Here is a 22,828-nt window from a genome sequence, read left to right on the forward strand (position 1 = left end):
TCTGTGTGAATTGGCAGCCCAAGTCAATTGTAGTTCAAATTGAAATACGTATTGACATTCAAAGATGTCAGCCAGTGTAGATTTGCAAGACCAACTTTTCATACTCACTCCAATTGGCTGGAAGGAGGGAGGTGTTCCGACAGAAGCGAAAAGAATGATGTCAGCCACGAAGGAGGAGCATCTGACGGGCAGAAAAAGGGAGGGGAAGAAAAAAGGAAACTCTCCCGATAGGTCTCGTTGTGTACAAACTTCCACCAAACTTTTTCCCGACTCGGGCCGTGGAGGGGATTGCAATGCCGAGGGGGCACATCTGAAGGTGAGCCTGGGGGGAAGGTGGGGTTACTGTGTTGAAAATGCTGACAATAATCTGATACCAAACACTTTTCAAGGCCTGGGCCTTCAAGTAGCCACAGAAACGAAAATATGTCATTTCCTGCTGGATTGTGTGAAGGGGGATTCAGTTTTCCTGTCAAGTGAACGTATGTTTAGACTAAAAATTGGGGGTCAAAGGCCGATGGGTTGGTGGGCCACGTTCATGCCAGCTAGATCTTGTGTGTGCCGGGAGGTTCGTTCGTTCATTCGCCCCTCCCAGTCAAAATGGATTGGACGTCTGGTAACATCAATGGCACTGAAAGATGAGATTCCACAGCCACTTTTAGGGAATTGGACGTCTATCAATGTCAATAGCAGGCATTGAGTTCACTTTGGATTGGATTGGATAACTTTATTCATCCCGTATTCGGGAAATTTCGTTGTCACAGTAGCAAGAGGGTGAGAATGGAGAAATAGGAAAGGCATTTTAGACATACATAGATAGGTAATAAGTAAGTTAATAAATACATACATGAATAAATATATAAATAAATAAGCATGTTTCTGAAATATATATATTCAGTGGCGGGCCATCAGGGCCTCCAAGGCCTTCTCTGCTGGCCTAAGAAATATCTGAATCATATATTATATTTTGGCCATGGATACTTATTAAATAATTCCAAATTGTCTGTTAGCTTCCTTTCATTGCTTTTCCCCCTGGTTGCACTGCTTCCAGATGTGTGTTTTCAGATTGAAGCATTTAACCAATCACATTTCAGCCATCATTTGTTGCCGGGGTCAGAAATCTGCCTCAAGGCCTTCACAATCAGTTCTGCGGACTCTGCTGCATTAAACAAGCGTCGATAAGACTGTTGCTTTAAACAATCAGATTTCGAGTTGGCAACACCACAATGCATTGTCGCAGGCGTAGGGATTTGTCATCGCTTTCACCAACTATGATTGTCTAGTGATTAGCCAGAGCTACCAAACTATCTGGAGCTAGCTGCACAAGCAAATATATTGTTGTGTTGATTTAAAGCCATTTTCAAGACGGACTATGCCAGTAATACGACAGGACAGGTTCGACTTTTAGCATTAGCTTCGATGGCGATAGAAAAGAAGGAAGAAAGAGAGGTAGATGGATATTGTGTACAGTTAAAAAGGATTTTTGGTGAGTAAAATATGGCTATATTCCTAAATAATATTTCAATTGTGGGCCCGGTTCTGATGTCTGAAAAGTTCCAGTGTTAGTATTTAAGCTCCAGTACATACACACAGATGTACATGCATGCATACGGTAGGTCTTAACAATCAGCCATTTGTTTTGTCAAAGAGCCTTTGCGTCACTTCTTTATTTCACTTCCATTTTAGGGTATTTACAGATTGGATCATTTCCTATTGATTTTGAGGGATTTCCCAGGATGCTTCTTGTTTGTTTGTCGGTTCCTGCTGATTTGGGGGCATTATACGGTTCTTATGAACTCATTGGGTGCCATTGAAGCTGTTGTTTTGAAGGCAGGGAGTGAAAAAAATGAAAGTATTTCATTCTTAAGGTACAGTATGAAAGAGCCAAACCAGGTAGACAACCCTCGGCGAGCCCGATCGGTCACCCCTGGACTAACCTAACGATGATTCCTCCCTCCTCAGACTGTCGAGATGTCCTCCAACCTGGATTCCAGTCTCACCAGCATGGACTGGCTGCCGCAACTGGGAATCAGCAGCCTGCGTTCGGGTAGAGAACGAGGAGGGGAGAGGGAGAGGAGGAGGGAACGAGGGGGGGAGAAAGGGGACCCCCCACCGGACAACCCCAAAGGTAAACCCCCGCATAGCTACGCCACCCTCATCGCCATGGCGATCGGCGCCGCGCCAGAGAGGAAATTGAGCCTGAATGACATCTACACGTGGATCAGCGACATGTTTCCTTACTATAACCGAACAGGACGGGGATGGAAGGTATTCCAATATTATTAATAATAAGGTTTAAAAATATATATAGTCACATACTCACAATAAGTCAGTCATATTTAAAAGTGCTACCTTAGATTTGACCCAACTATCACACAAACACTTGACTGAAGTTCTTTGTGACCTGATTTTCTTCACACCAGAATTCCATTCGTCACAATTTATCCCTCAATAAGTGCTTCAGGAAAGTTCCCCGTCCACATAACAACCCTGGAAAGGTGACTACTTGATCATTTGTTTTAAAATATGACTCTGAGTCGACAAAACGTCCTGCTCGGACTTTTCCAGGGCTCCTATTGGACCATGGACGGTCCTGCTGAGTTGAATCAAGTCAAGGCATCCAAACGGCCCCACCCGGAGGAGGAACGACAAAGACTAAATGTGGGTGAATCGGCAAATTAAGTCTAAAATAACATTCTGGAATATCATTCAATTCAATATGTTCAACATTTCTTTCCAGCACGTACCCGCAAAAAAACCCTCGCCTCATTCCGTGTTCCACAAAGAAAGCAGTGTACCTACTGAACAGCATTCGTCACCCTCACCTCCCCCATACAAGGTAAAGCATAAAAAAATACTGCCTCTTAAACCATATTTCACCAATAACATGACATTAAAGAAGCATAAAATACAATCACTGAACACTGCTGCTAATGACTCAACAGTATTCTCTGATGGACGTTACTGACTAACTAATTAGAAATCTAATTTACGTTAGATCAGCACTACTGCGCCAAAATGTTTACATGGCAACACGTCCACGCTGACATCTGATTGGATAACAAATGCCCTTATAAAATACATTAGCCACAACACAGCGCAGACATTTGATGACAAAATAAGATATGGCACCCTGTGGAAGCAAAGTGAGTATCTGTGACTTTTAAACAAACCCCCACTTTAGAAACTTTCACACTAGCATTGCACCCTTAGAAAAGCTGAAAACCCCATCAGTCGATTGGTTGCCGGTCTTTTATCTTTTGGTCGCCCGGAAGGTTATTGATAATTACCATTTAAATCGTTCCTCAAATTCCCTAAATACAAACTGCGAATGACTATTTAGTCATACTTAATGCCCTAGTAATTATTGGCTAAAGAAAAGCTCAATTTCCCGGACTTTTATTGTTTTTTGTTGGATAACTTGTTAAGACCCTGACGGACGGAGCTTCTTAAAGGGACAACGCATGTACATACAAACTCTTCTACACTCACACGTCGGCTCAGTGAAACTGCTCATGGCCATTGTTGGCTTTTATTGATGCGTAGACCATGTTGTTTTACCTTGTTTTGTCGCCGGTCTTTTGGTCGCCCGTTGTCGCGGTCTGGGCGACCAAAAGACCGGCGACCAATCGACCGCACACGAATAGAGCAATACTAATAGCAACCGACAATTCTTAAATTTTGCTCACATAATTTATACTCATGTTTTGTTGTTGTTGCAGAAACCCTACACACCAGCTCTCACGACCCCCGTGAACATCCCCCCAAGGCCCGAGCCCACTCCCACGATCCCCCCAATTCCCACACCCAGTGCTCGCCCTGGAGCAGAATGCGGCACCGCTTCCTCTTCTTCTCACCCGACCCCCTCCGGTCTCGCTTATCCTCTAGCTGCAAGCACCCCATCCTCAACCTTGACGGGGCCGGGACCCCCGACGTCGGACCCCCCGCTGCGATTCACCTTCGACGAGATGAACTTACCCGACTTGTACGCATCCTTCAAGTCTCTCTTCAAGACGATGCGGGAGAGGGGAGGCTCACAAAGTAGCGTACTAACACCTCGTACTAGTTCTCAACCATCGGCGGCGATGTGTTGCGTTCGGATCGGCCACGTTTTTTGACGCGTCACTTGCGCTATGCTCTTTGCCAAATGTACTTTTGCGTTCACTACGATCTTAACATCGCCAAAAGTCCGCCTACGTCGGACAACTTTTACGCAATGTAAAAATAAACCATATGTAATGATAACATTTTTTTTTTAAAAATCCTTATGTTACTTTACGCTTATAATAGGTTTGTCTTTATGAATGAAATGAAATTTCCCAAATACGGGATGAATAAAGTTATCTAATCTAATCTAATCTATACGTAATTCAAAGTCTTAACCCGTAAAAGCATAACAACTTCTGGTTCACGTAATGTAAAAATAAGCAGAAAAGTAAAAATAAATTAAACTATGAGCCTTTAATGGTGTCTCGGAAGAAAACAAATTGCAAAATTTTAAGTATATAATCTGCCATAAATTTGTATTAATAAATTTTAATCAGGAAAAAAATAGGACATTTCATGCATTAAAATCTGCTACGTTTGGGCCTATAGGGTTAATCTCGTAATCTTACCATTTTAATCCTTTAATACTACAATGCACGACTTGATACCCAGTCAAATACAATGATTTATCTCATTGTATTATGACTTCAGGCTCGTCATTGCGAATTTAATCTCGTAGTCCCATGACATTAATCTATTAATACTACAATTTTTTACCCGTTTCTTGGTTGCTACGCAAAAAATCAACAAGCGATACCACGTGTCGCCCTTTCACGCTCTTCATTGATTTTGTATGAGAACCCATCGCGTGACGAAAAACCGTAGCCGGTCTGAACGTACCATTAGACATCGAATCCATTTTTTTTTGCACAGCAATGCAATCATTTCATGTCTTGTCTTCATTTTTTTTTTTTTTTTAAACAGCTGACTCGGCTCCCGCGGCCATGCCAAGCAATGACCTATCAATCACGCCACTTCACACTCCGGTTCTTCTGCCCATGTCGCCTCACCACGCGGCATCGCTCGCAACACCAAGCGACGCAGTTCGGTTTACGCAACAAAGTGAGTCCCCGAAAGTTTCAAAAATTGGGCAAACATTTTCAAATTGACAAAAAAGGGGTGTCAAACTGATTTTTGTAATGTAAAAAAAGAAATTAAATGTGAATGTCGCTTGTTTGCTCATTTATTTTTGATTGATTGATACCCATTTCTATAGTGGTCAATATTCTTAAACTGCGTTTTGTTTTGTTTGTTCTAGCGGTGCCGACAGACTGGTTTACGAACACAGATTCTCTGAAGGAGAGCTTCCGCATTGCCAGTAATCTGGATTGGGCCAACATTGACCTCACTGGTCATCCAGGTGAGACTCTAAAAGTAACGGATGCACCCAAATAACTTGAAAAAACAAAGGGGACTGCAGGAAAATGCTGGTAATATATCTCACATATTTTAAAAGTGGCAAGATTTTGCTATTTTGGCATTTTAGCAAAAAAAAATCTAATCTAATCTAATCTAATCCCAGGCCCTATGTTTGACATCTGGGTTTTAATAAGAATCAAATACTGAGTTTGGCGAATGGTTGAACGTTGTTTGCATTACAGTCTTGCGTACGCTTGCAATAATTAAAAGACAAAATTTGACCGTTTTGAACATGTTTTTATGTACTTCAGAATTTCCCCAATGCTTTTTTATGATAAACATAAACTCAGGTGTTAAGGGATTAAAGCTTTAACTTGCTTGTACTATAGAGTGATTCATTTTCTGAACCGCTTATCCTCACAAGGGTCACAGGGGGTGCTGGAGCCTATCCCAGCTAACTACGGGCCCCAGGTGGGGGACACCCTAAATCGGTGGCCAGCTAATCGCAGGGCACAAAGGAGACGGTGGACCATCCACACTCGGAGCAATTTAGTGTTCAACCGGCAAGCATGTCTTTGTGATGTGGGAGGCAACCGGACTACCCGGAGAAAACCCACACACGTCTGGGGAGAACATGCATGTCCCTAAGTAACACATGCATCATGTAAACATTTTCTTGTGTGGTCAGAGCTGCTGGAAAGCATGCGTCAAGCGGAGCTGTGCGACTGGGCCTTGGACCCGGCGCTCTTCACCTCGCTGTGCGATTCCCTCAACCGCTTCTTCGCTCAAAAAGGCTTGCTGACCACGGGCGGCCAATCCCCGCTGGCCCCGGGCGGGCATTACCCGACACCGGCGCCAACTTCTTTCTACGTCAACGCACAGCATCTGGTGCCCCATCCGTCTCCCCACTACGGATCCGCCAACGGCACGGCGCCATTGCCCCGCAGGGCCCTTCACGTGCAGGGCCCCAACAGTCATAGGCCCGCGCAAACGCAGCCTGCAAACACAACCGGTAAGACCCGCTTCATAGCCGCACGTTTTAGTTCCAAAGGCATCACTTCAGAGATTGATTTGCAAAACCTAATTATTGGTGCCAAAATGTTGAGAACAAGGTTTCTATGGCAGGTTCGGAATTTCTCCCTGGAGTTTGCGTGGGTTTTTTTCCGGGTACTAATATAATTTTTGTCTTTTAGCCAGCACACAGCCTCACACCACAGCACCCCGACCGCATCCTCCTTTTAAAAGTCTCCACAGCAACAGCGAAGAGTTCCAAGACGATTTTGACTGGGATTCTCTACTCGTCTAAAGAACTTGAGTTGAGCAAACCGAGAGATTAACTGTTCAATTTCTCCGTTTGTTTGTTTTTTTTAAAACATTTTTATCAATTTTGCTTTGCCAGATTGCTTCTTGCCACATGTATTCCGCGATGTGTTCTTGCGTTGAATTCATAATGCAATTGGATCAAGGAAAATAAAATATACATTTATTTTTGTCACATTATTGTACTCTGCAGCAGTAAAAATTGCAAATAGGATAAAGACATTAAAGTACAGCACAAGCATGAAACCAGCCATAACCCCGCATCCTATTTGCCCCCCACCCTCCCCTCGATAAAATCTCATAAATTTCTCTTTTCTTGTCAAAGGTGAATGTTCACAGGCAACATCATACGATGACCCACTATAAGATTTTTGTTCCTTCTTGTCGATATAAAATGTGAAAATTAAAAGAACAGCATTGGTGCATGTTGTCAAGTCTTTTCAATTTCTACTCATTCATGTCATCATTGCCTATTCACAAGAGCGACGTGGGGCAAAACAAAAAAGGACGTACAAACGGGATTGAAAGGGCATGGATGATCAAAAAAAATAAAAAAAATAACAATAATTCCAACGGGCTAAACGTAGAAATACCTTCAAATTCCGAGATTGCGCAGTAGCGATGCAGGTTAGTCTTTTGGACAACAAAAGGATGAAAAATGTCTTCCCGTGAGTCACTGAAACAAGACAGAAAAAACACAAGAAAAGGACGACATCTCGAAACACGTACACACAAAGGCATTGGAAATATTTCAGACTTGCGCGAATAAGTTTTCGTCAACGTAGCGTTACTTTTCTCACACCAGAGCCAGATTACTCGGGGCTCCCGTCCGGCTTCCACGGCAATTAAAAAAAAAAAAGGAAAAAAAAACCATTTGATTCCTTTCTATATATGGCGTGATCACATTAGATTTTCCTTAATTGTTCCCTAAAGTGGATAAAAATACAATAAATTAATCTTAAATTAATTGAAATGATTTGACCACATTGTACCTGAAATGTTGATTTTTTTTTTTCTTCAGTCCGTGCGCAGGTTGTTAAAAAAAAAATCATTCTCCATGCACACTTCTTTCACAGGTTGTGTTAGTCTTCATCGGCGAGGCAGAGTTTCTCACTTGGGCTCGTTGTTAGTCTTCGGCGGCTGCAAATGTTAGACTAAATAAATAGATCTCTCCCCCCCTCCCCCTAAAAGAACCCCTCTGGAAATGAACGCGGTGAAATTAGTTCTCTGTGAAAATGCTTTTTGGACAAACGGAAATGGGGACTCGCCTTTGTGGGGGATGAAATTAAACGGAAGCAGCAGGTTGAGACCGAGAGGTTTAAAACGGATGGGTGGCGACCGACGCGTCCTCAAAGAAGAAAGGGATTCGTGCTGGCTCCCGCCGTCGTTCCGGCTCCCCCCACCGCGCCGCCGGCGCCCATCACTCCGCCCGCTCTACCGGGCCCGCCCAAAATCAGCTGAGGGGGAGCGATGGCGGTGCCGAGCATAGCCGAAGTGGGCGGGGCCATCGGGGAGAGCCCCCCGTAGCTCGCGGCCGACATGGGGCCCAGTCCCATGGCGGGGGGACCGGCGCTCATGGGACCCAAGCTCATCCCGCCGGGCGCCATGCCCAACAGGGGGTTGGGAGGCACGGGGCTGCTGCGAAGACCACTCAGGCCCAGGGAAGAGGGCTGAGGTGAAATGGAGATCATGGCGGGAGCCACGCCGAAAGGGTTGGACGAGGCCGGGGTGGGAGAGACCCCGCGGCTGGAGATGGCGCTGCCCGGGGTCACGGCCATGCCGGGTGCTGGAGACGAGCCTGAGATGGAGAAAGGGAGAAAGGGGGGAGCAATCAGAAAACGCGTTACGCACAAATTGACTTTTACTTAGAGATTTCCAATGGGGTTTGAGTCAAGGGAATTGGCTGAATTGGTTTGGATAACTTTATTCATCCCGTATTCGGGAAATTTCGTTGTCACAGTAGCAAGAGGGTGAGAATGCAGATATAGTAAAGGCATTTTAGACATAAAGACAGATAATAAGTAAGTTTTTTTTCCCAAGATGGCGCCGTCACGTGGAAGCCAGTAGCAGTAACTCTGCCCACTCTTATTTGTTTTTTGTGTTTTACAGCCCTTCTATCTTTTTCTTAATTACATTTTAATATTTCTTAATACGTTCCTTTTTACTTTACTGTGTAATTTATACTTTTCACTTCAATTCTTTTACAACTTTCTTTGTTCTGTTAGCCTGGCTTCTTTCTGCTACTTATTTTTTGGAACCATTCAGCCATGCCTACGCTGTCATACACGTGGGACTAGCTGGTACAATACGCAGCAGAAGGAGCAACACCTCAATACCGCTGGAAATTCGGAGCTGGACAAAAGTGCCGGGAGAAGAAGCAACGCAGAAGCAACGCTTCAGACCAACCATTCCATCATGGGATAAGATGGAAGAGCTGTTGGCGCTTACCAGGCCGGAAACGGAGTCGAGGGGTTCTACTCTGCTACTATTGTCTTCAGCTCCAGACTAATGAGGAACTGTGCGGTTAAGCTTGGAAGAGTGACTCTGCATATTCTCTACCTCGGTCACAGTCTACAGAAGTTCCCCATCTCGTTGAAGACTTCCTGTGTGTGGTTCCAGTTTTTGTCCAACTTTACGTCTTTGGAGTCTGTATACGTGTCTGCTACCGCAACCAAAAATGGCGCCGTTCAAGCGGCAGCCGGTGGTGGTAGCTCCGTCCACTCTTGCTTGTTTTGTGTTTTTGCTGCTTTTCTGTCTTAATGATTTGATTCTTAATGATCCCATTTACTTTGATTTGGTTTGTACTTTGTGCTTTGCTTTGTTGTACTGTCTAATTTATAACTATGCCTTTTCTTGCTACTGGCACAATGAAATTGCCCGAATACGGGATGAATAAAGTTATCCAATCCAATATGAAACAAAACAATAACACACCTGGCCATGGAACAGATGAGCAGCCAATTGTCCCATTACTTTTGGTTCCTGCAAAAGTGGAAGGGGCACAAAAAATGTTATTCTTACACTCTTCACCTGATTTGGAGAAACCTGTAAATAGCCTCAAATTTCAAAACTCCCAAGTTTTTAGTGAACACAAATACTTTCACTTCAAATTCTTGGGCACATACAGCAAAAATTCACTCGTTTGCTAAAGTACGACTGTTCTTGTTTCGCCATTGTCAAAAAGCGTGTTTTTGTTAGTGGTTTTATCTCACCTGTGTTCTGGAGGAAGGGGTTATGTGCCGACGAGGCGTTGATGGAAGGAGGCGGCGGCTGTTTGGGTTTAGGTTTGGACGACACCAGCGAGTCCAGGTCCACCAGCGCCGCGTTGGGCCCGAGGAAGGACTCGGGGGTCTTGCGAACCGGCAGGGAGGAGCCCAGGGAGGAGAGGTCAAAGGGAACGGGGGAGCCGGTGCTGTTGCATCCTGTCGCCGAGGACCCTCGTCGCTCGGGGTCTCCTGCCGGGAACAGAGTGCAAAGTTGGATTCCGTTCCCAAGACTAACCTAGCCATCATCTACTTCACATGTGTAAAAGTGGCGGCCCGGGGGCCAAATCTGGCCCACCGCATCATTTTGTGTGGCCCGGGAAAGTAAATCATGAGTGCCGACTTTCTGCTTTAGGATCAAATTAAAATGAAGAGTATAGATGTATATTACATTTCCTGATTTTCCCCCATTTAAATAAAAAAATGTCATTTTTTAATCAATTTTTTTAGTTCAAAAATCATTTTGTAAAATCTAAAAATATATTTTTAAAAAAAGCTCAAATAAACATTGTTTTAGATCTATAAAAAACTGAATATTCTGGGCTTTTAATCCAGTTTTTTTTTAATCCATTTATTTAAAAAATCTACATATTATATCTAAAATGGTCCGGCCCACGTGAAATCAAGTTGACGTTAAAGCGGCCCGCGAACCAACCCGAGTCTGACACCCCTGATCTACTTGAAGGGGATGAGATGTTGGACAAACAAAGACAAGTGAGTCAACGTTCGGAAGTCCGCGAACGTTGCGGGTGTACCTGTGCCGTTAGTGTGATTGGCGGAGTCGTTCCAGATGTCAGAGGTGATTGGGTCGGAGGCGGGGACGAGCATGTCCTTCGCCCAGGGGTCTACGGGCCCCCCTGAGGAGGAAGTGCTGGGTGGTATGGTGGGGCCCCAAGGGTCGACACTAGTGGGTGTCACAGCTACATGACGGGGGGGGGGGGGGGGGGAGTGGAGGAAGGGAGGAGGAAATGCGAGGGGTGAGGGGACGGTTAACACAAAACCTTAGATACACATTAGGACTGGGCAAAGTCATTGATCGCCTGGCCAGTTAGTTTCTTAAACAGGGGCTCTCGCTGGAGGTCTGGTATTTTGTCAATTGTCATATTTACGGGGATTTGTGAGAGCACTCTGCTTGAGAAACAATCCTGAGCGGAAATGGCAGGAGAATGTATTGAACAAGCATGCTTTCCATGACAGAAAGCTGAAAGAATGGGAGTCGATGGCGAGAAATGGCAACGTGCGCGGTCATGACGGACGGGCGGGCGGCGAACATTTACTGGTGCCCACCTGAGCTTCCCCAGGGGTCCACGTTGTTAACTTTGTTGGATGTTTCACCCCAGGGGTCCGGAGGAGGGGCAATGCTTGGCGGCGGCCCTCCGCCCCAGGGGTCGGCGATGGTAGGGGAGGTGGGTGAGGCCACCCCCCATGGGTCTGCGGGAGGCGCCGCCCAAGGGCCCGAAGTGGCGATGGGAAGAGTTGGCGGAGGGGATGGGCCGGCCGAGCCGACGGTGGGGACGGGGGCGGCGGCGGCGGCAGGGGCCCCCCAGGGGTCCACAGCACTCAGCTCCATTAGCGCACTCTGTCAAGCACAGAAAAATATATTGCAGTCATGAGCGAAAAATATTAATCCTACCCACCAATTTAACAAATAAAACTCCAGTACAACTAGCTTATACGCATTTCGTTAAGAGGGGCGAGGGGGGTGACTGCGTTTTTTTCTTTCAGGCATATAGTATCTCGTGTGCGGTCGATTGGTCGCCGGTCTTTTGGTCGCCGGTCTTTTGGTCGCCCGGACCGCGACAACGGGCGACCAAAAGACCGGCGACAAAACAAGGTATAACAACACGGTCTACGCATCAATAAAAGCCAACAATGGCCCTGAGCAGTTTCACTGAGCCGACGTGTGAGTGTAGAAGAGTTTGTATGTACATGCGTTGTCCCTTTAAGAAGCTATGTCAGTCAGGGTCTTAACAAGTTCTCCAACAAAAAACAATAAAAGTCTGGGAAATTTGGAGCTTTTCTTTAGCCTATTAATTACTAGGGCATTAAGTATGACTAAATAGTAATTCGCAGTTTGTATTTAGGGAATTTGAGCAACAATTTAAATGGTAATTATCAATAACCTTCCGGGCGACCAAAAGACCGGCGACCAAACGACCGTGTACCGTAGTATCTCACGTCCATTTTAGCTTGAGTTGATTTGTCAAAGCTGCGGGTCAATAGAAAATGTCTTTTGTCTGATTGGCTCTGACAAACTTGAATTTTGCATTCACGTGCTACGGTTGACCAGCTGATTTGCAAACGCAGACAGAGGCAGCTTTGTACATTTGTCAAGCTCCGACTTTTGTAAACATGAAGAACCACTCGTGAAGAGCAAGTAGTGCCGTGAACGTGACACCGACCTCTTCTGGCTTGGCCTTCTCTCTTCTGCTCTCTTCTATGGCCATTTGCAGTCGCAAGTCGTCGCCTCTGCGCAGTCGTTCCTCCTGTCGATCACACACAGTGTCATAAGCAAAGTCATTCACACGTTATTAACCGTGAAAATCTTTTATGAAAGACCCCTGAGGTGAAATAAAGTTTATTACAAAGGGATAGTTAATACCAAGCTTGTGTTAACAAATGACTTCTTACAGTTTCCTTTATGAATTTTCAAAGCACATGCTGACCCATCTATCTGCCTTCCTCATTGAAGTCCAGCATGAACAGCACTTTGCTGGGTAATTATCAACCAGGGGCTTTTTTTGGAGGAAGCAGAGCGTGGAACTAACCAAACAAAGGATCGGCAGACAGCATATGAAGATTGTGGGATTATATTTTAACTTAATCAACGCTTGAGGAAGAAATACAGAAACTAAAGTGAGGTGTCAGTAGGAGTGATTTCATATCGAGCCCAAAGTTCGTCATAAGAAAGAAGAATCACGGGTTCATAAGCCACTCATGGTTAAAAACTGGATTTTTCTAATAGATATTCGGCATGCAAAATCTACAGCAGATTAGATTGAAAACAATTAGATTTGATGCTGAAGTAAAGATTACTTTTATGTGCTTGGCTTTCGAGAATCAAAGTCTAGTCCACTTTCCCCTATTCTGTAGTCTGTTTGGTTAGGTGTTTGTGTAGAACCATGGTGAACTTTAGTCATAGATCAAATGAGCAGTTTTAAACTAACCGTGGCGGGTCTATTTAATATACATACAGATATATTGAAAACGTAGCATTTTTAAATTTAAAAAATTATTCTTTTCATCATTAGTTTATTTTTTTAAATTGTTTATGAAAAAGCAAAAAAAAAAAATCAATAAAAAAGGTTACTTGATTTCTCCTATATAAACAAGTATATAACATTATTTATAGTTTATGAAAATGATTTGTCAAATACCAAATCAATCATTTACAAAGGACGAGCCATGTCCATGTGCCATTTGTATGTGTGTATTTGTATGTGTGTATGTGTATGTGTATGTGTGTGTGTATGTGTATGTGTATGTGTATGTATGTATGCATGTATGCATGTATGCGTGCATGTGTGCATAAGTGTGCATATGTGTGCATATGTGTGCATATGTGTGCATATGTGTGCATGTGTGTATGTGTGTGTATATGTATGTATATATATGTGTGTGTGTATATATATGTGTATATATATATATATATATATATATATATATATTTCAGCAACACATTTATTTATATATTTATTCATGTATTTATTTATTAACTTACTTATTACCTCTCTATTTATGTCTAAAATGCCTTTCCTATTTCTGCATCCTCACCCTCTTGCTACTGAGACAACGAAATTTCCCAAATACGGGATGAATAAAGTTATCCAATCCAATACAATCCAAACCAATGTCAAGTGGTTCCTTTTTTTGTCTTCCAAAGTCAGGGGAAAATGGACCAAACCGATGTGAACCACAGAAACCCAACCATAGGTGTGAAAGCCCTCTCTATCAGTGTTACTGCAGTCCCAATAGGACACGGGAGAAATCTCAGCTACACATTTGTCGCCTTGATTGGACGATATTAAAAGTTCCAGCCGAGAGAAAGACAAGATGGCTGGACGCGCCGACTGCCCCCTAACCTCTTGGAGCATCTCTTTGCTGAGTGTCATTGCATAGCGGATCTCTGCGTCCTCCAGAGGGTCCTTGCTAGTCTGAGGGAGGTCAGGGGTCACAAGGTGAGGGCAAAGCTAGGTGTACGTGTGGCTTAGCGCCACTCAATGTTGCAGACAGAGTGAAACTGAAAATCAAACTTCCATAAGCAGTATTTCTTTTCTCCGCTCGGTGGTTTGGCGTTACCTGCTCGGCTTCTTCTTTACTCATGGCCAGTGCCAGCTGGAGCTGCAGGTCTTCTTCTCCGGAGCTCTGCGGCCACGCCTGCTCGGGGTCGGCGCCGCCCGAGTGGGAGCCCAGGGACAGGCTGCCCCCGAGGTTGGGTGCTGAGGGTGCCGAAGAAGCTAACGTGAAAAGACGAGCCTGTTTGTCGGTGGGGTGGTGAGATCCCCCACCTGGATGAAAACTAAAGTCCTACCGCTGGAGGTCTGGGCCATCTTCTCTTTGGTTTTGAGGGCGTGGATCCGCTCCTCTCGCAGCCGTTCTTCGTCTTTCAGCAGGGTCACCAGCTGTTTGGCCTTCTCGCGTACGTTCACACCCTGGGAAAGCCGTGTCAAAGTTTTGTCTTGACTTTTGCCTTGAGATAAAAAAAAAAAAAGGGAAATAGGTTTGCATACCTGGTCCTTGCCGTCTCTGTCGATGTACTGGAAATCCTTCAGGGTCTGGACTGCGTAAATATTTTCTCGACATTGCTGGGCCACCCGTTCGGAACCCGTCTTGATCAGATACTCCATTAAAGTCATGGCCTGGCAGATATGTACACAATAGATTACAGAAAAAAACATTGAATGAGCATGTTTCAATTATACAAACCAAGGAATTCATTATAAATGTTGTTAGGTTTATAAATTCAAAAATAATTATTACCGTATTTTCACGACTATAAGGCGCACATAAGTCTTAAATTTTCTCCAAAAAAGACAGGGCGCCTTATAATCCAGTGCACTTTATATATGGACCAATACTAAATTTTTTACCACGATAAAATAAAATAAATCAGTACACCATCCTCTACAGCTCTCACAACTAGGGCAAGCAGCCCCCGACTACTATTTTCCCGTAGAAAAAGTACTGCGCAGTGACTGCTGGGATATGTAGTTCTTTTGTCAATACACCCAATGGATTGTGGCCTGGCGATCGGCATCAACAAAGCTTACGAAGCAACTTTGATGGATTTGTGGGTGATGACGTGAGTACATTGTAAAATGGCTATATAAAGTACAACCAAACTCGGTTTTGCTTCCGTTGCCTTTTTAAAAATGTGTTTTTAGCGTGTGGGTATAGCGTGTATGTTTAAGCTGGTGTATGATTTGCCATGCCTGGCTGCGTCTATAAAAACGGTGCGCCCTTTGTGTGTGTCAAATACAGAAATAGCACTCGTTACCGACACTGCGGCTAAAAATACGATGCGCTGCATAGTCGAAAAAAATACGGTATTTACAAATTAAAACAGATAAGAGACTAATTTGTTCCATAATGTCGGACGTGACTCGGACCAGCTGAATGGGGTTTAAAACATTATTAGTATGTATTTCTCTGGTGGACCGGCATCAGGTGGCTCGCAGTCCTCGGACCGGTGGTTGGAGACCCCTGGTATAGACGACAACGAGGAAAGGACTAAAATAGTAGCAGCATTTTAGTAACGTTTTCCTCTGCTTTTACACCTCAGAAAAATGAAATATTATATTTTTTTAGTATCTGCACAAGGTAAAAATAATATATTTGCCCTGGAGTTCTTAATTTGTTTGTAAACAATATGCGAGCACGACAGAAAGGCACCTTGTAGACGTGTCTCCAGTTCTTGCCGTGGTCATTGAGGCGCTTCCAGACCATGCTCATAATTTCAGAGAAGGCCACAACATTGTAAGTCAGATCGGCGATCTCTGACATCAGAGAACTGCTGGGTCCCCACGGATCATTGGACGTCGCTTCCCTCACCTAAAACAAGGGAAATTCTTTAACGAAATGACATTCACAGAGTCTGGTCATAAAAAAAACAAGTTGAAGGAGGCATATTAAAGAATCCTCAACGTGATGTTAGGTCATGCAGCATATAATGAGAGGAAAGGGGAAAGGATTGCTTCTAACAAATATTAGATTAGCAACAGGCATTGAGTCATTGGTGCGGTGGGAGACATGAAATGGGGTGTTGAAAATTGTACACACAAAAGGGGATGTGGGTGTTTCAACAAAAAAAGTAGAAATAGAGACATGAGAAACAACCTTGATTTCAGCCTCTGAATAGTTGTGGACGATGTTCTTCACTTGTCGCCGTAGCGATGAGGTCGACATGGCAACCGTCTGGCCTTCAAACTGAATTGGAATCTGAAGAATGGTTGTAAAGGGGATTAAAAAACTAACTTGTGAGCTGCATTGACAAACTGTTGCTTTAAAATTAAGCTGTTTTTCAAGAGCTATTAAATATTATTGTCAAAATGACACTTACAAAATATTTCTGATCACTGGCTTCCCTACTTAAACCAATAAAATCTACCATTAAAATTGCCTTAGAAATCATTGAATTTTACAATTGCCCCGATTGAGCAAAGGCAGGCAAAAGTGAGTTTTTTCTCGTTTTATGCAAGATACGATTTATTTTTTTCCCAGAATTATATTCATAGACATCAAAATAAATGTTGTTTAGCATTTTATCTGTTTATAATTTCTCTATTTTGAAATAAGCAACTGTAGTGGCCACATTGTCTTGCGTAATGGCATTTCGTCTTTGTCACCTTGCAGTTTTGAGCATGTCAAGTCTAATTTGTGCGCATATAAGCCGTACCCTAGATTTTTTTAAACTACAGCACATGTGTCAAAGTGCCGGCCCAGGGGCCAAATCTGGCCCGCCGCATCATTTTGTGTGGCCCGGGAATATAAATCATGAGTGGCGACTTTCTGTTTTAGGATCAAATTAAAATGAAGAGTATAGTTGTATATTAAATTTCCTGATTTTCCCCCTTTTAAATCAATAATTGTAATTTTTTAATCCATTTTTTCTGTGTTTTTAGTTCAAAAATCATTTTGTAAAATCTAAAAATATATTTTAAAAAAGCTAAAATAAACATTGTTTTAGATCTATAAAAAACCAAATATTCAGATATATTTAATCCAGTTCTTTTAATCCATTTAAAAAAATAATAATCTAAATATTATATCTAAAATGGTCCGGCCCACGTGAAATCGAGTTGACGTTAACGCGGCCCGCCAACCAACCCAAGTCTGACACCCCTGAAATACAGCATATATGCGAGAATACGGTATTCCTAACCATATTATTTTGCATTATTCCATCAAACAATCCAATAAAATTGGTTATCAGTGTCATGCACACCTGTTACACAAGAATAGCGCTGAATCGGGGTCTCTCCTCTGGGTGTGCGGGGTGGCCTTGCGCTTCGGTGCGCCACACATTCACAGCGAACGGCCTCTTTTCTCTTCCCGTGGCAACATCGGCTCACAAAATGACATACGCCGGAAGAAGTAGACTGCGGGGCGAGATGAGACGAACAATACAAATAAATGACAGCGTCGCTCGGTTGTTGACTGCTAAGTCACCCACGCACAAACATTGGCTGAGCAGCAGATTCCAACGTGCCCGTGATAAAATGAGGACAAAGCAGATATTCAGTGAGGGGAAAAAAAAGAAAAATCACATGATTGGAAAAGAACAAATAGCTCATGGGCAGAGAGAATAGATTTTATTTGCTTGGATTGGCAGATCTGATCTAGGATTTGATTTCCTAAATGACAGTTTCGACACTTTGCTAACTAATGGTAAGTAAATCCATGAATGCCTATACATTTAATACAAGTTTTATCCGCACATTTTAATGAGAGTTCCTAAGAACAAATGTTTTCCCCCATGAAAGTTTTACTATTTTGTTGATGCGCCGTCATAATCTACATTAAAAACAATATTTTTCTGTTTAAAAAACGTCCTTTTACTGCAAATCTTTCACTTGACTCAAATTTCTGTAAATCATTTTCAGGGTTTCCACCAGTGCTTTATAAGCCTGGCGGGTGGCCATTTTCCTTGTGAGGGCGTTGGCTGAAACTGACTAGCATTCGCTACCAACCCTTCCAGTTCAAATGGATTGGACGTCTACTCACGCCAAACTCATTTCAATTTTTGTCCAACTTTACGTCTTTTGAGTGTATCCGTTTTAGCTACCGCAACCAAGATGGCGCCGTTCAAGTGGCAGCCGGCGGCAGTAGCTCCGTCCACTCTTGCTCGTTTTGTGTTTTTGCTGCTTTTCTGTCTTAATGATCTGATTTGGTGATTCTTAATGATCGCATTTACTTTGATTTGCTTTGTACTTTGGCTTTGTTGTTCTGTCTAATCACCCGCTTGCTACTGTCACAATGAAATTTCCCAAATACGGGATGAATAAAGTTATCCAACCCAATTGAATTAATAAATAAAACAATAAGATCACATGCTAGGATGTCATCATCACAAATGGCACTGAAAGAGTTAAAAAATTAAATAACTTTTTTTTGCTCATTTCTGTATTGAAAATGGTATTCAGTATATATTGTTTAGTATTCATAGAGTTACATTTTTTATTACCATAAAAACAGCAGTTTGATTTCATATACGTACTTGTGTATATTTTCCCAAGTACTTAACCACACCTTTTAACTACTAAGTCGCCAAGCATGCAAGTATTTCCTACTCACAGGTCAACCTTCTCGCAGCTCGGATATTATTACACTGATATAAGACAGTGTCGGCCAAGTGCACAACTTGACCTTTAAAACAAAGATACAAACGTGTATGTTTACCCAAACTAAATCCAAACTTTACCCATGTCCTTAAATAAGTACTTACCACGTGCACCAAAAAAAATGCTGGACTGAATTTAAAAAGGACAAAACATCGATTTGAAAGAAAACTAAAACATGTACAACGACATACAGGTCACAGGGTTGCGTAACCAACCAGGAATGAACCATTGTATCAGTTAGTCACTGCTAAGTTTCAAAGTTCACAAGAGCCAATTGATAAAGCTACTGAAGCTTAGAATTCTCCCTTTTCTTTCTTTCTAAAGTTATAGAATGTGCCATGATTTACTGAAATTATTTGAAAGAGACTTTTGGGATACACTGATTGATTTTAGCACTACTGAAATTTGACAAAGTTTCATCAGTCTGTGTCACATTTATGGTTGTGTGGTTAACTATTATAAAAAAAAACCTGTTTATTTAGTATTTACTTTTAAGAAGATGACTGATGAAGTTGTCACAGATTAATAAAAAGTCATTATATACAGTCTTTTTTTCAGTAATTCATCTGTAAACATGCAGCTGAATTCACTGTTAGTTGTTAACTACTATTTCTGATAAATAATGATTGTATAAATCATTTTTCCATCTATCATTTAATCAGCGCCACATATGATATTATTAATATGATATAAAATACTATATGTAATTTGATATAAAATATGGTGAGCATCTTCACATTACTGCCACTAAACGTCCCATTTACGAAAAATAAATAACGTGTGCGCACATTAATGAAGTGCACACACAAACACAAAATACTTCACAAAAATCAAATCAAATAAATATATGTAAATTAAAAAAACTGTCTGTCTCCATTAAGGGCTGAACATATGCTTTTTTTATTTATAAATTTGTGTTTATTCTGTTATTTTTTATTAAAACATGAATTGGATAAAAATATCATCTCATAAGAGCGAACTTAAGTATTATTAATTGACAGTGCAAAAAAAATAGGCAAGAAAAGTGATATTTTTTTCCCCTCGTGTAAAAGCTGACGTTTGCAAATGTCTTATTTGGACTGCACACAAAAATACCTTTCAATGGGAGAGAGGAAATTGGATAGCATTTGCTGTTAAATGCTTCATTCAGGGAATTGGGACAATTTCAATTAAAGTAATTTTAATTGATTTTTGAAAACAGTGTCTTCAATGAATAAAATAATTGCTATGGCAAATAAAATGTACAGGAAAGCTTGGTTCTTGAGCGCCTTGACACAAGCACAGTAAAATTGACATGTTAAAGGGGAATTTGCCAATGATCCGTATCTTTCAACACAACATAGCTAAACTTAATTTATGGAATACAAACCTTAGATGGTCCTCTTTGGTGCAGATGAAATCATCTAATTAATAACAATTCTGAAGGAAGTCGCGCCCACTCTTCAATGTAGCCTTCCTGACACACCTACCAACTTAGCATGTCGGCATGCTAAGTTAGTTAAAAAACATTATTATTATTATTATTATACAAATGATCAGTCCACAATGAACTCATTGCTAACTCGTGCTAGGCGCTACCTGAAATATGGAAACACTGAGTTAATTTTGCCCCAAAGCATTGACTTAGAGTCTGTCTAAAAGCATAAACAATACACAACAAATAGCTCCGCTAGCTAATAAAAAAGCTATGACTTTTGTTCTAATGTCATTTAAATGTTAACATTTAACCAGAGTAAGCGATGAACTGAGTGTTGTGTTACCTACCAGCGGGTGGTCAAAGGTATCACTTGCTGCTAGGAGAGATTAGCCAGCTAGCTAGCAGATGCTAGTTGGCCAGCTGGGCTGCGAAACGGGCCGATTTCCGCGGAGGCATGTCCGGCTTCGGGAGCACGACCGTGCGGGACGCGGTCGCATTCAAAAGCCAAACGCGAGCTCCAGAAGTGACGAGAAAGCGCGAGAAAAAGGCTTCGAATTGGAGCGTGTGGGCTGACCCCGTTAGTGTAGCCCGAACGTACGTGCGAGGAGGAGATGGCCGAGTTTCCGCTTCCGCTCCCGACGACGGACGGAGGAGCTGGCGAGAGCGGAACGGAGCAGACCGCACCCCCGCCACCTTTGTTTTCATCAACTATGTACTATATAGCAGTGTTTCTTGCCATATTTTATGGCGACGCCATTAAAAGGCTCCAACCAAAAGCTCACAGAATGTTCGACTTTACTTGAGAATTATCTATAATCATTAAACTAAAGATCGACCTCTCTCTATATCTATCGTTCGATCTCTATCTTTATATATGTATATTATAGATTAAAATTTAGATAACATTCCTGTAGTCATGGATAAAAGGTCAAGAATAGTGAAATTTGAAAAATGTACATTTGTTTAAACATAAAATGTACAATGGAAGAAACAAAAATAGATTTTTTATGTTTTGTAGCTGTTTTAATCACAGGTATTTTTTATTTGGGTTGACTGATAGTCAGATCAATGAATAGATAGATCCAGATAGATGCTATATTATAGATATCTATAATATATCATCTATCTTTATCTGTCTATTCATCGATCTGACTATCGGTCAATGAATAGACAGATAAAGATAGATGATAGATTATAGATATCTATAATCTATCATCTATCTTTATCTGTCTATTCATCGATCTGACTATCAGTCTACTCATCTAATCTATTTTATCCACACCCCTAAATAAATAAAAAATACCTGTGATTAAAAAAGGTACAAAACATAAAAAATCTCTTTATTTCTTTTATAGAATCTATAATATATCTATAATATATCACCTATCTTTATCTGTCTATTCATCGATCTGACTATCAGTCTATCCATCTAATCTATTTTATCCACACCTATCCACAGTCTATCCATCTAATCTATTTTATCCACACCCCTAAATAAAAAAACTGTGATTAAAAAAGGTACAAAACATAAAAATTCTCTTTTAATTTCTTATATTGTACATTTTATGTTTAAAAATGTATATATTTTCTAATTTCACTAGTTCTTGACCTTTTATTCATGACTACAGGGATGTTATCTAAATTTGATCCATTCATTTTCCCATCTGCTTATCCCCACAAGGGTTATAGGGGGGTGCTGGAGCATATCTCAGCTAATTACAGTCACCAGGCGGGGGACACCCTTAATCGATGGCCAGCCAATCGCAGGGCACAAAGAGACAGACAACCTTTCACGCTTACTTTGGGGCAATTTAGAGGTCAACCAGGTTATCCTGCACATTCTTGTGATCTAGGAGGAAACCAGAGTACCCGGAGAAAACCCACACAAGCTCGGGAAGAACATCCAAACTCCATACATTGAGGACCCCCTGGGGATCGAACACCTCGACCCCAGAACTGTGGTCATTTTTGTTGATTTGAACATCTGAGAATAGTTTCTCATTTTCCTGCATTTAATTGCCACATCATTGTTTGCATTGTGTAACATTGCAATGCAACCTTTTTTGTTTCCCATCACATGCTCCCAGGTATGCTGACTATTTCCATACTCAGCATAAGCGACGCTGAACAGTGTTAACGTGTGACAAGCTGTGGTTATAGCATAAAGCGTCCACGTCGCGGCATCCTCGCACTAACTCGAACATTCATTTGTCTGCGGATCCATAAATACGACATAGTAAGCCTCACAGAACAAAACAAGAGAGGAACAGCTGCCCTCGCAGACATGTGTGATCCCACGTTGGACTTTTATCCCGCTTGTGTCTCTTTCATCCTTTCAGGTCTCCACGGAGAAGGACGAGAGAAATTGTAGTGGGGTGTGACCCACGCGAAAAGATAGCACTCTAACACGCAGTGACACTGCTTTGGAAATATGAATCTCGTGGAGATAAACCCCCAAAATGCAGGCGATTACCACTGTCACAAAAGGCCATTATAACAGGTGTTGTGGCGGCGGGTGGTTATGTCACACTACAAACTTTCTTTCCCTGCACTTACGATTTCATATAAACATTTTGTGTACCTCT

The 22,828-nt window shown here is 42.1% G+C and overlaps 2 protein-coding genes across 3 annotated transcripts; one reads left to right on the plus strand and one right to left on the minus strand.

Moving 5' to 3' along the window:
- The first annotated feature begins 180 nt into the window (after positions 1-180).
- foxj2 (forkhead box J2) lies at positions 181-7,146 on the plus strand. Its single transcript, XM_077598615.1, has 10 exons — positions 181-316; positions 1,960-2,265; positions 2,421-2,495; positions 2,566-2,658; positions 2,738-2,836; positions 3,720-4,038; positions 4,969-5,106; positions 5,303-5,404; positions 6,092-6,415; positions 6,597-7,146. The coding sequence occupies exons 2-10, from the start codon at positions 1,969-1,971 to the stop codon at positions 6,707-6,709; spliced, it is 1,560 nt and encodes a 519-aa protein (XP_077454741.1). The 5' UTR covers positions 181-316; positions 1,960-1,968; the 3' UTR covers positions 6,710-7,146.
- Positions 6,865-20,910, minus strand: epn1a (epsin 1a). Of its 2 annotated transcripts, XM_077598618.1 has the most exons (14): positions 20,591-20,910; positions 20,196-20,315; positions 17,431-17,584; positions 16,323-16,424; positions 15,879-16,037; positions 14,717-14,845; positions 14,518-14,638; positions 14,286-14,443; positions 12,389-12,472; positions 11,274-11,565; positions 10,742-10,906; positions 9,936-10,178; positions 9,658-9,705; positions 6,865-8,521 (listed from the first exon to the last, which is right to left on the minus strand). In XM_077598618.1, exons 4-14 carry the CDS (start codon positions 16,389-16,391, stop codon positions 8,073-8,075), a joined length of 1,917 nt encoding a protein of 638 aa, XP_077454744.1. In that variant the 5' UTR covers positions 16,392-16,424; positions 17,431-17,584; positions 20,196-20,315; positions 20,591-20,910; the 3' UTR covers positions 6,865-8,072. The 2 variants fall into 2 exon arrangements, with proteins under 2 accessions (XP_077454744.1, XP_077454742.1); XM_077598616.1 differs by lacking the exons at positions 17,431-17,584; positions 20,196-20,315; positions 20,591-20,910 and adding an exon at positions 14,069-14,140 and having other exon boundaries at positions 16,323-16,421.
- Between the last annotated feature and the right edge of the window lie 1,918 nt (positions 20,911-22,828).

The sequence above is a fragment of the Stigmatopora argus genome, chromosome 4 (assembly GCF_051989625.1).
Source record: "Stigmatopora argus isolate UIUO_Sarg chromosome 4, RoL_Sarg_1.0, whole genome shotgun sequence".
Classification (NCBI taxonomy): domain Eukaryota; kingdom Metazoa; phylum Chordata; class Actinopteri; order Syngnathiformes; family Syngnathidae; genus Stigmatopora; species Stigmatopora argus.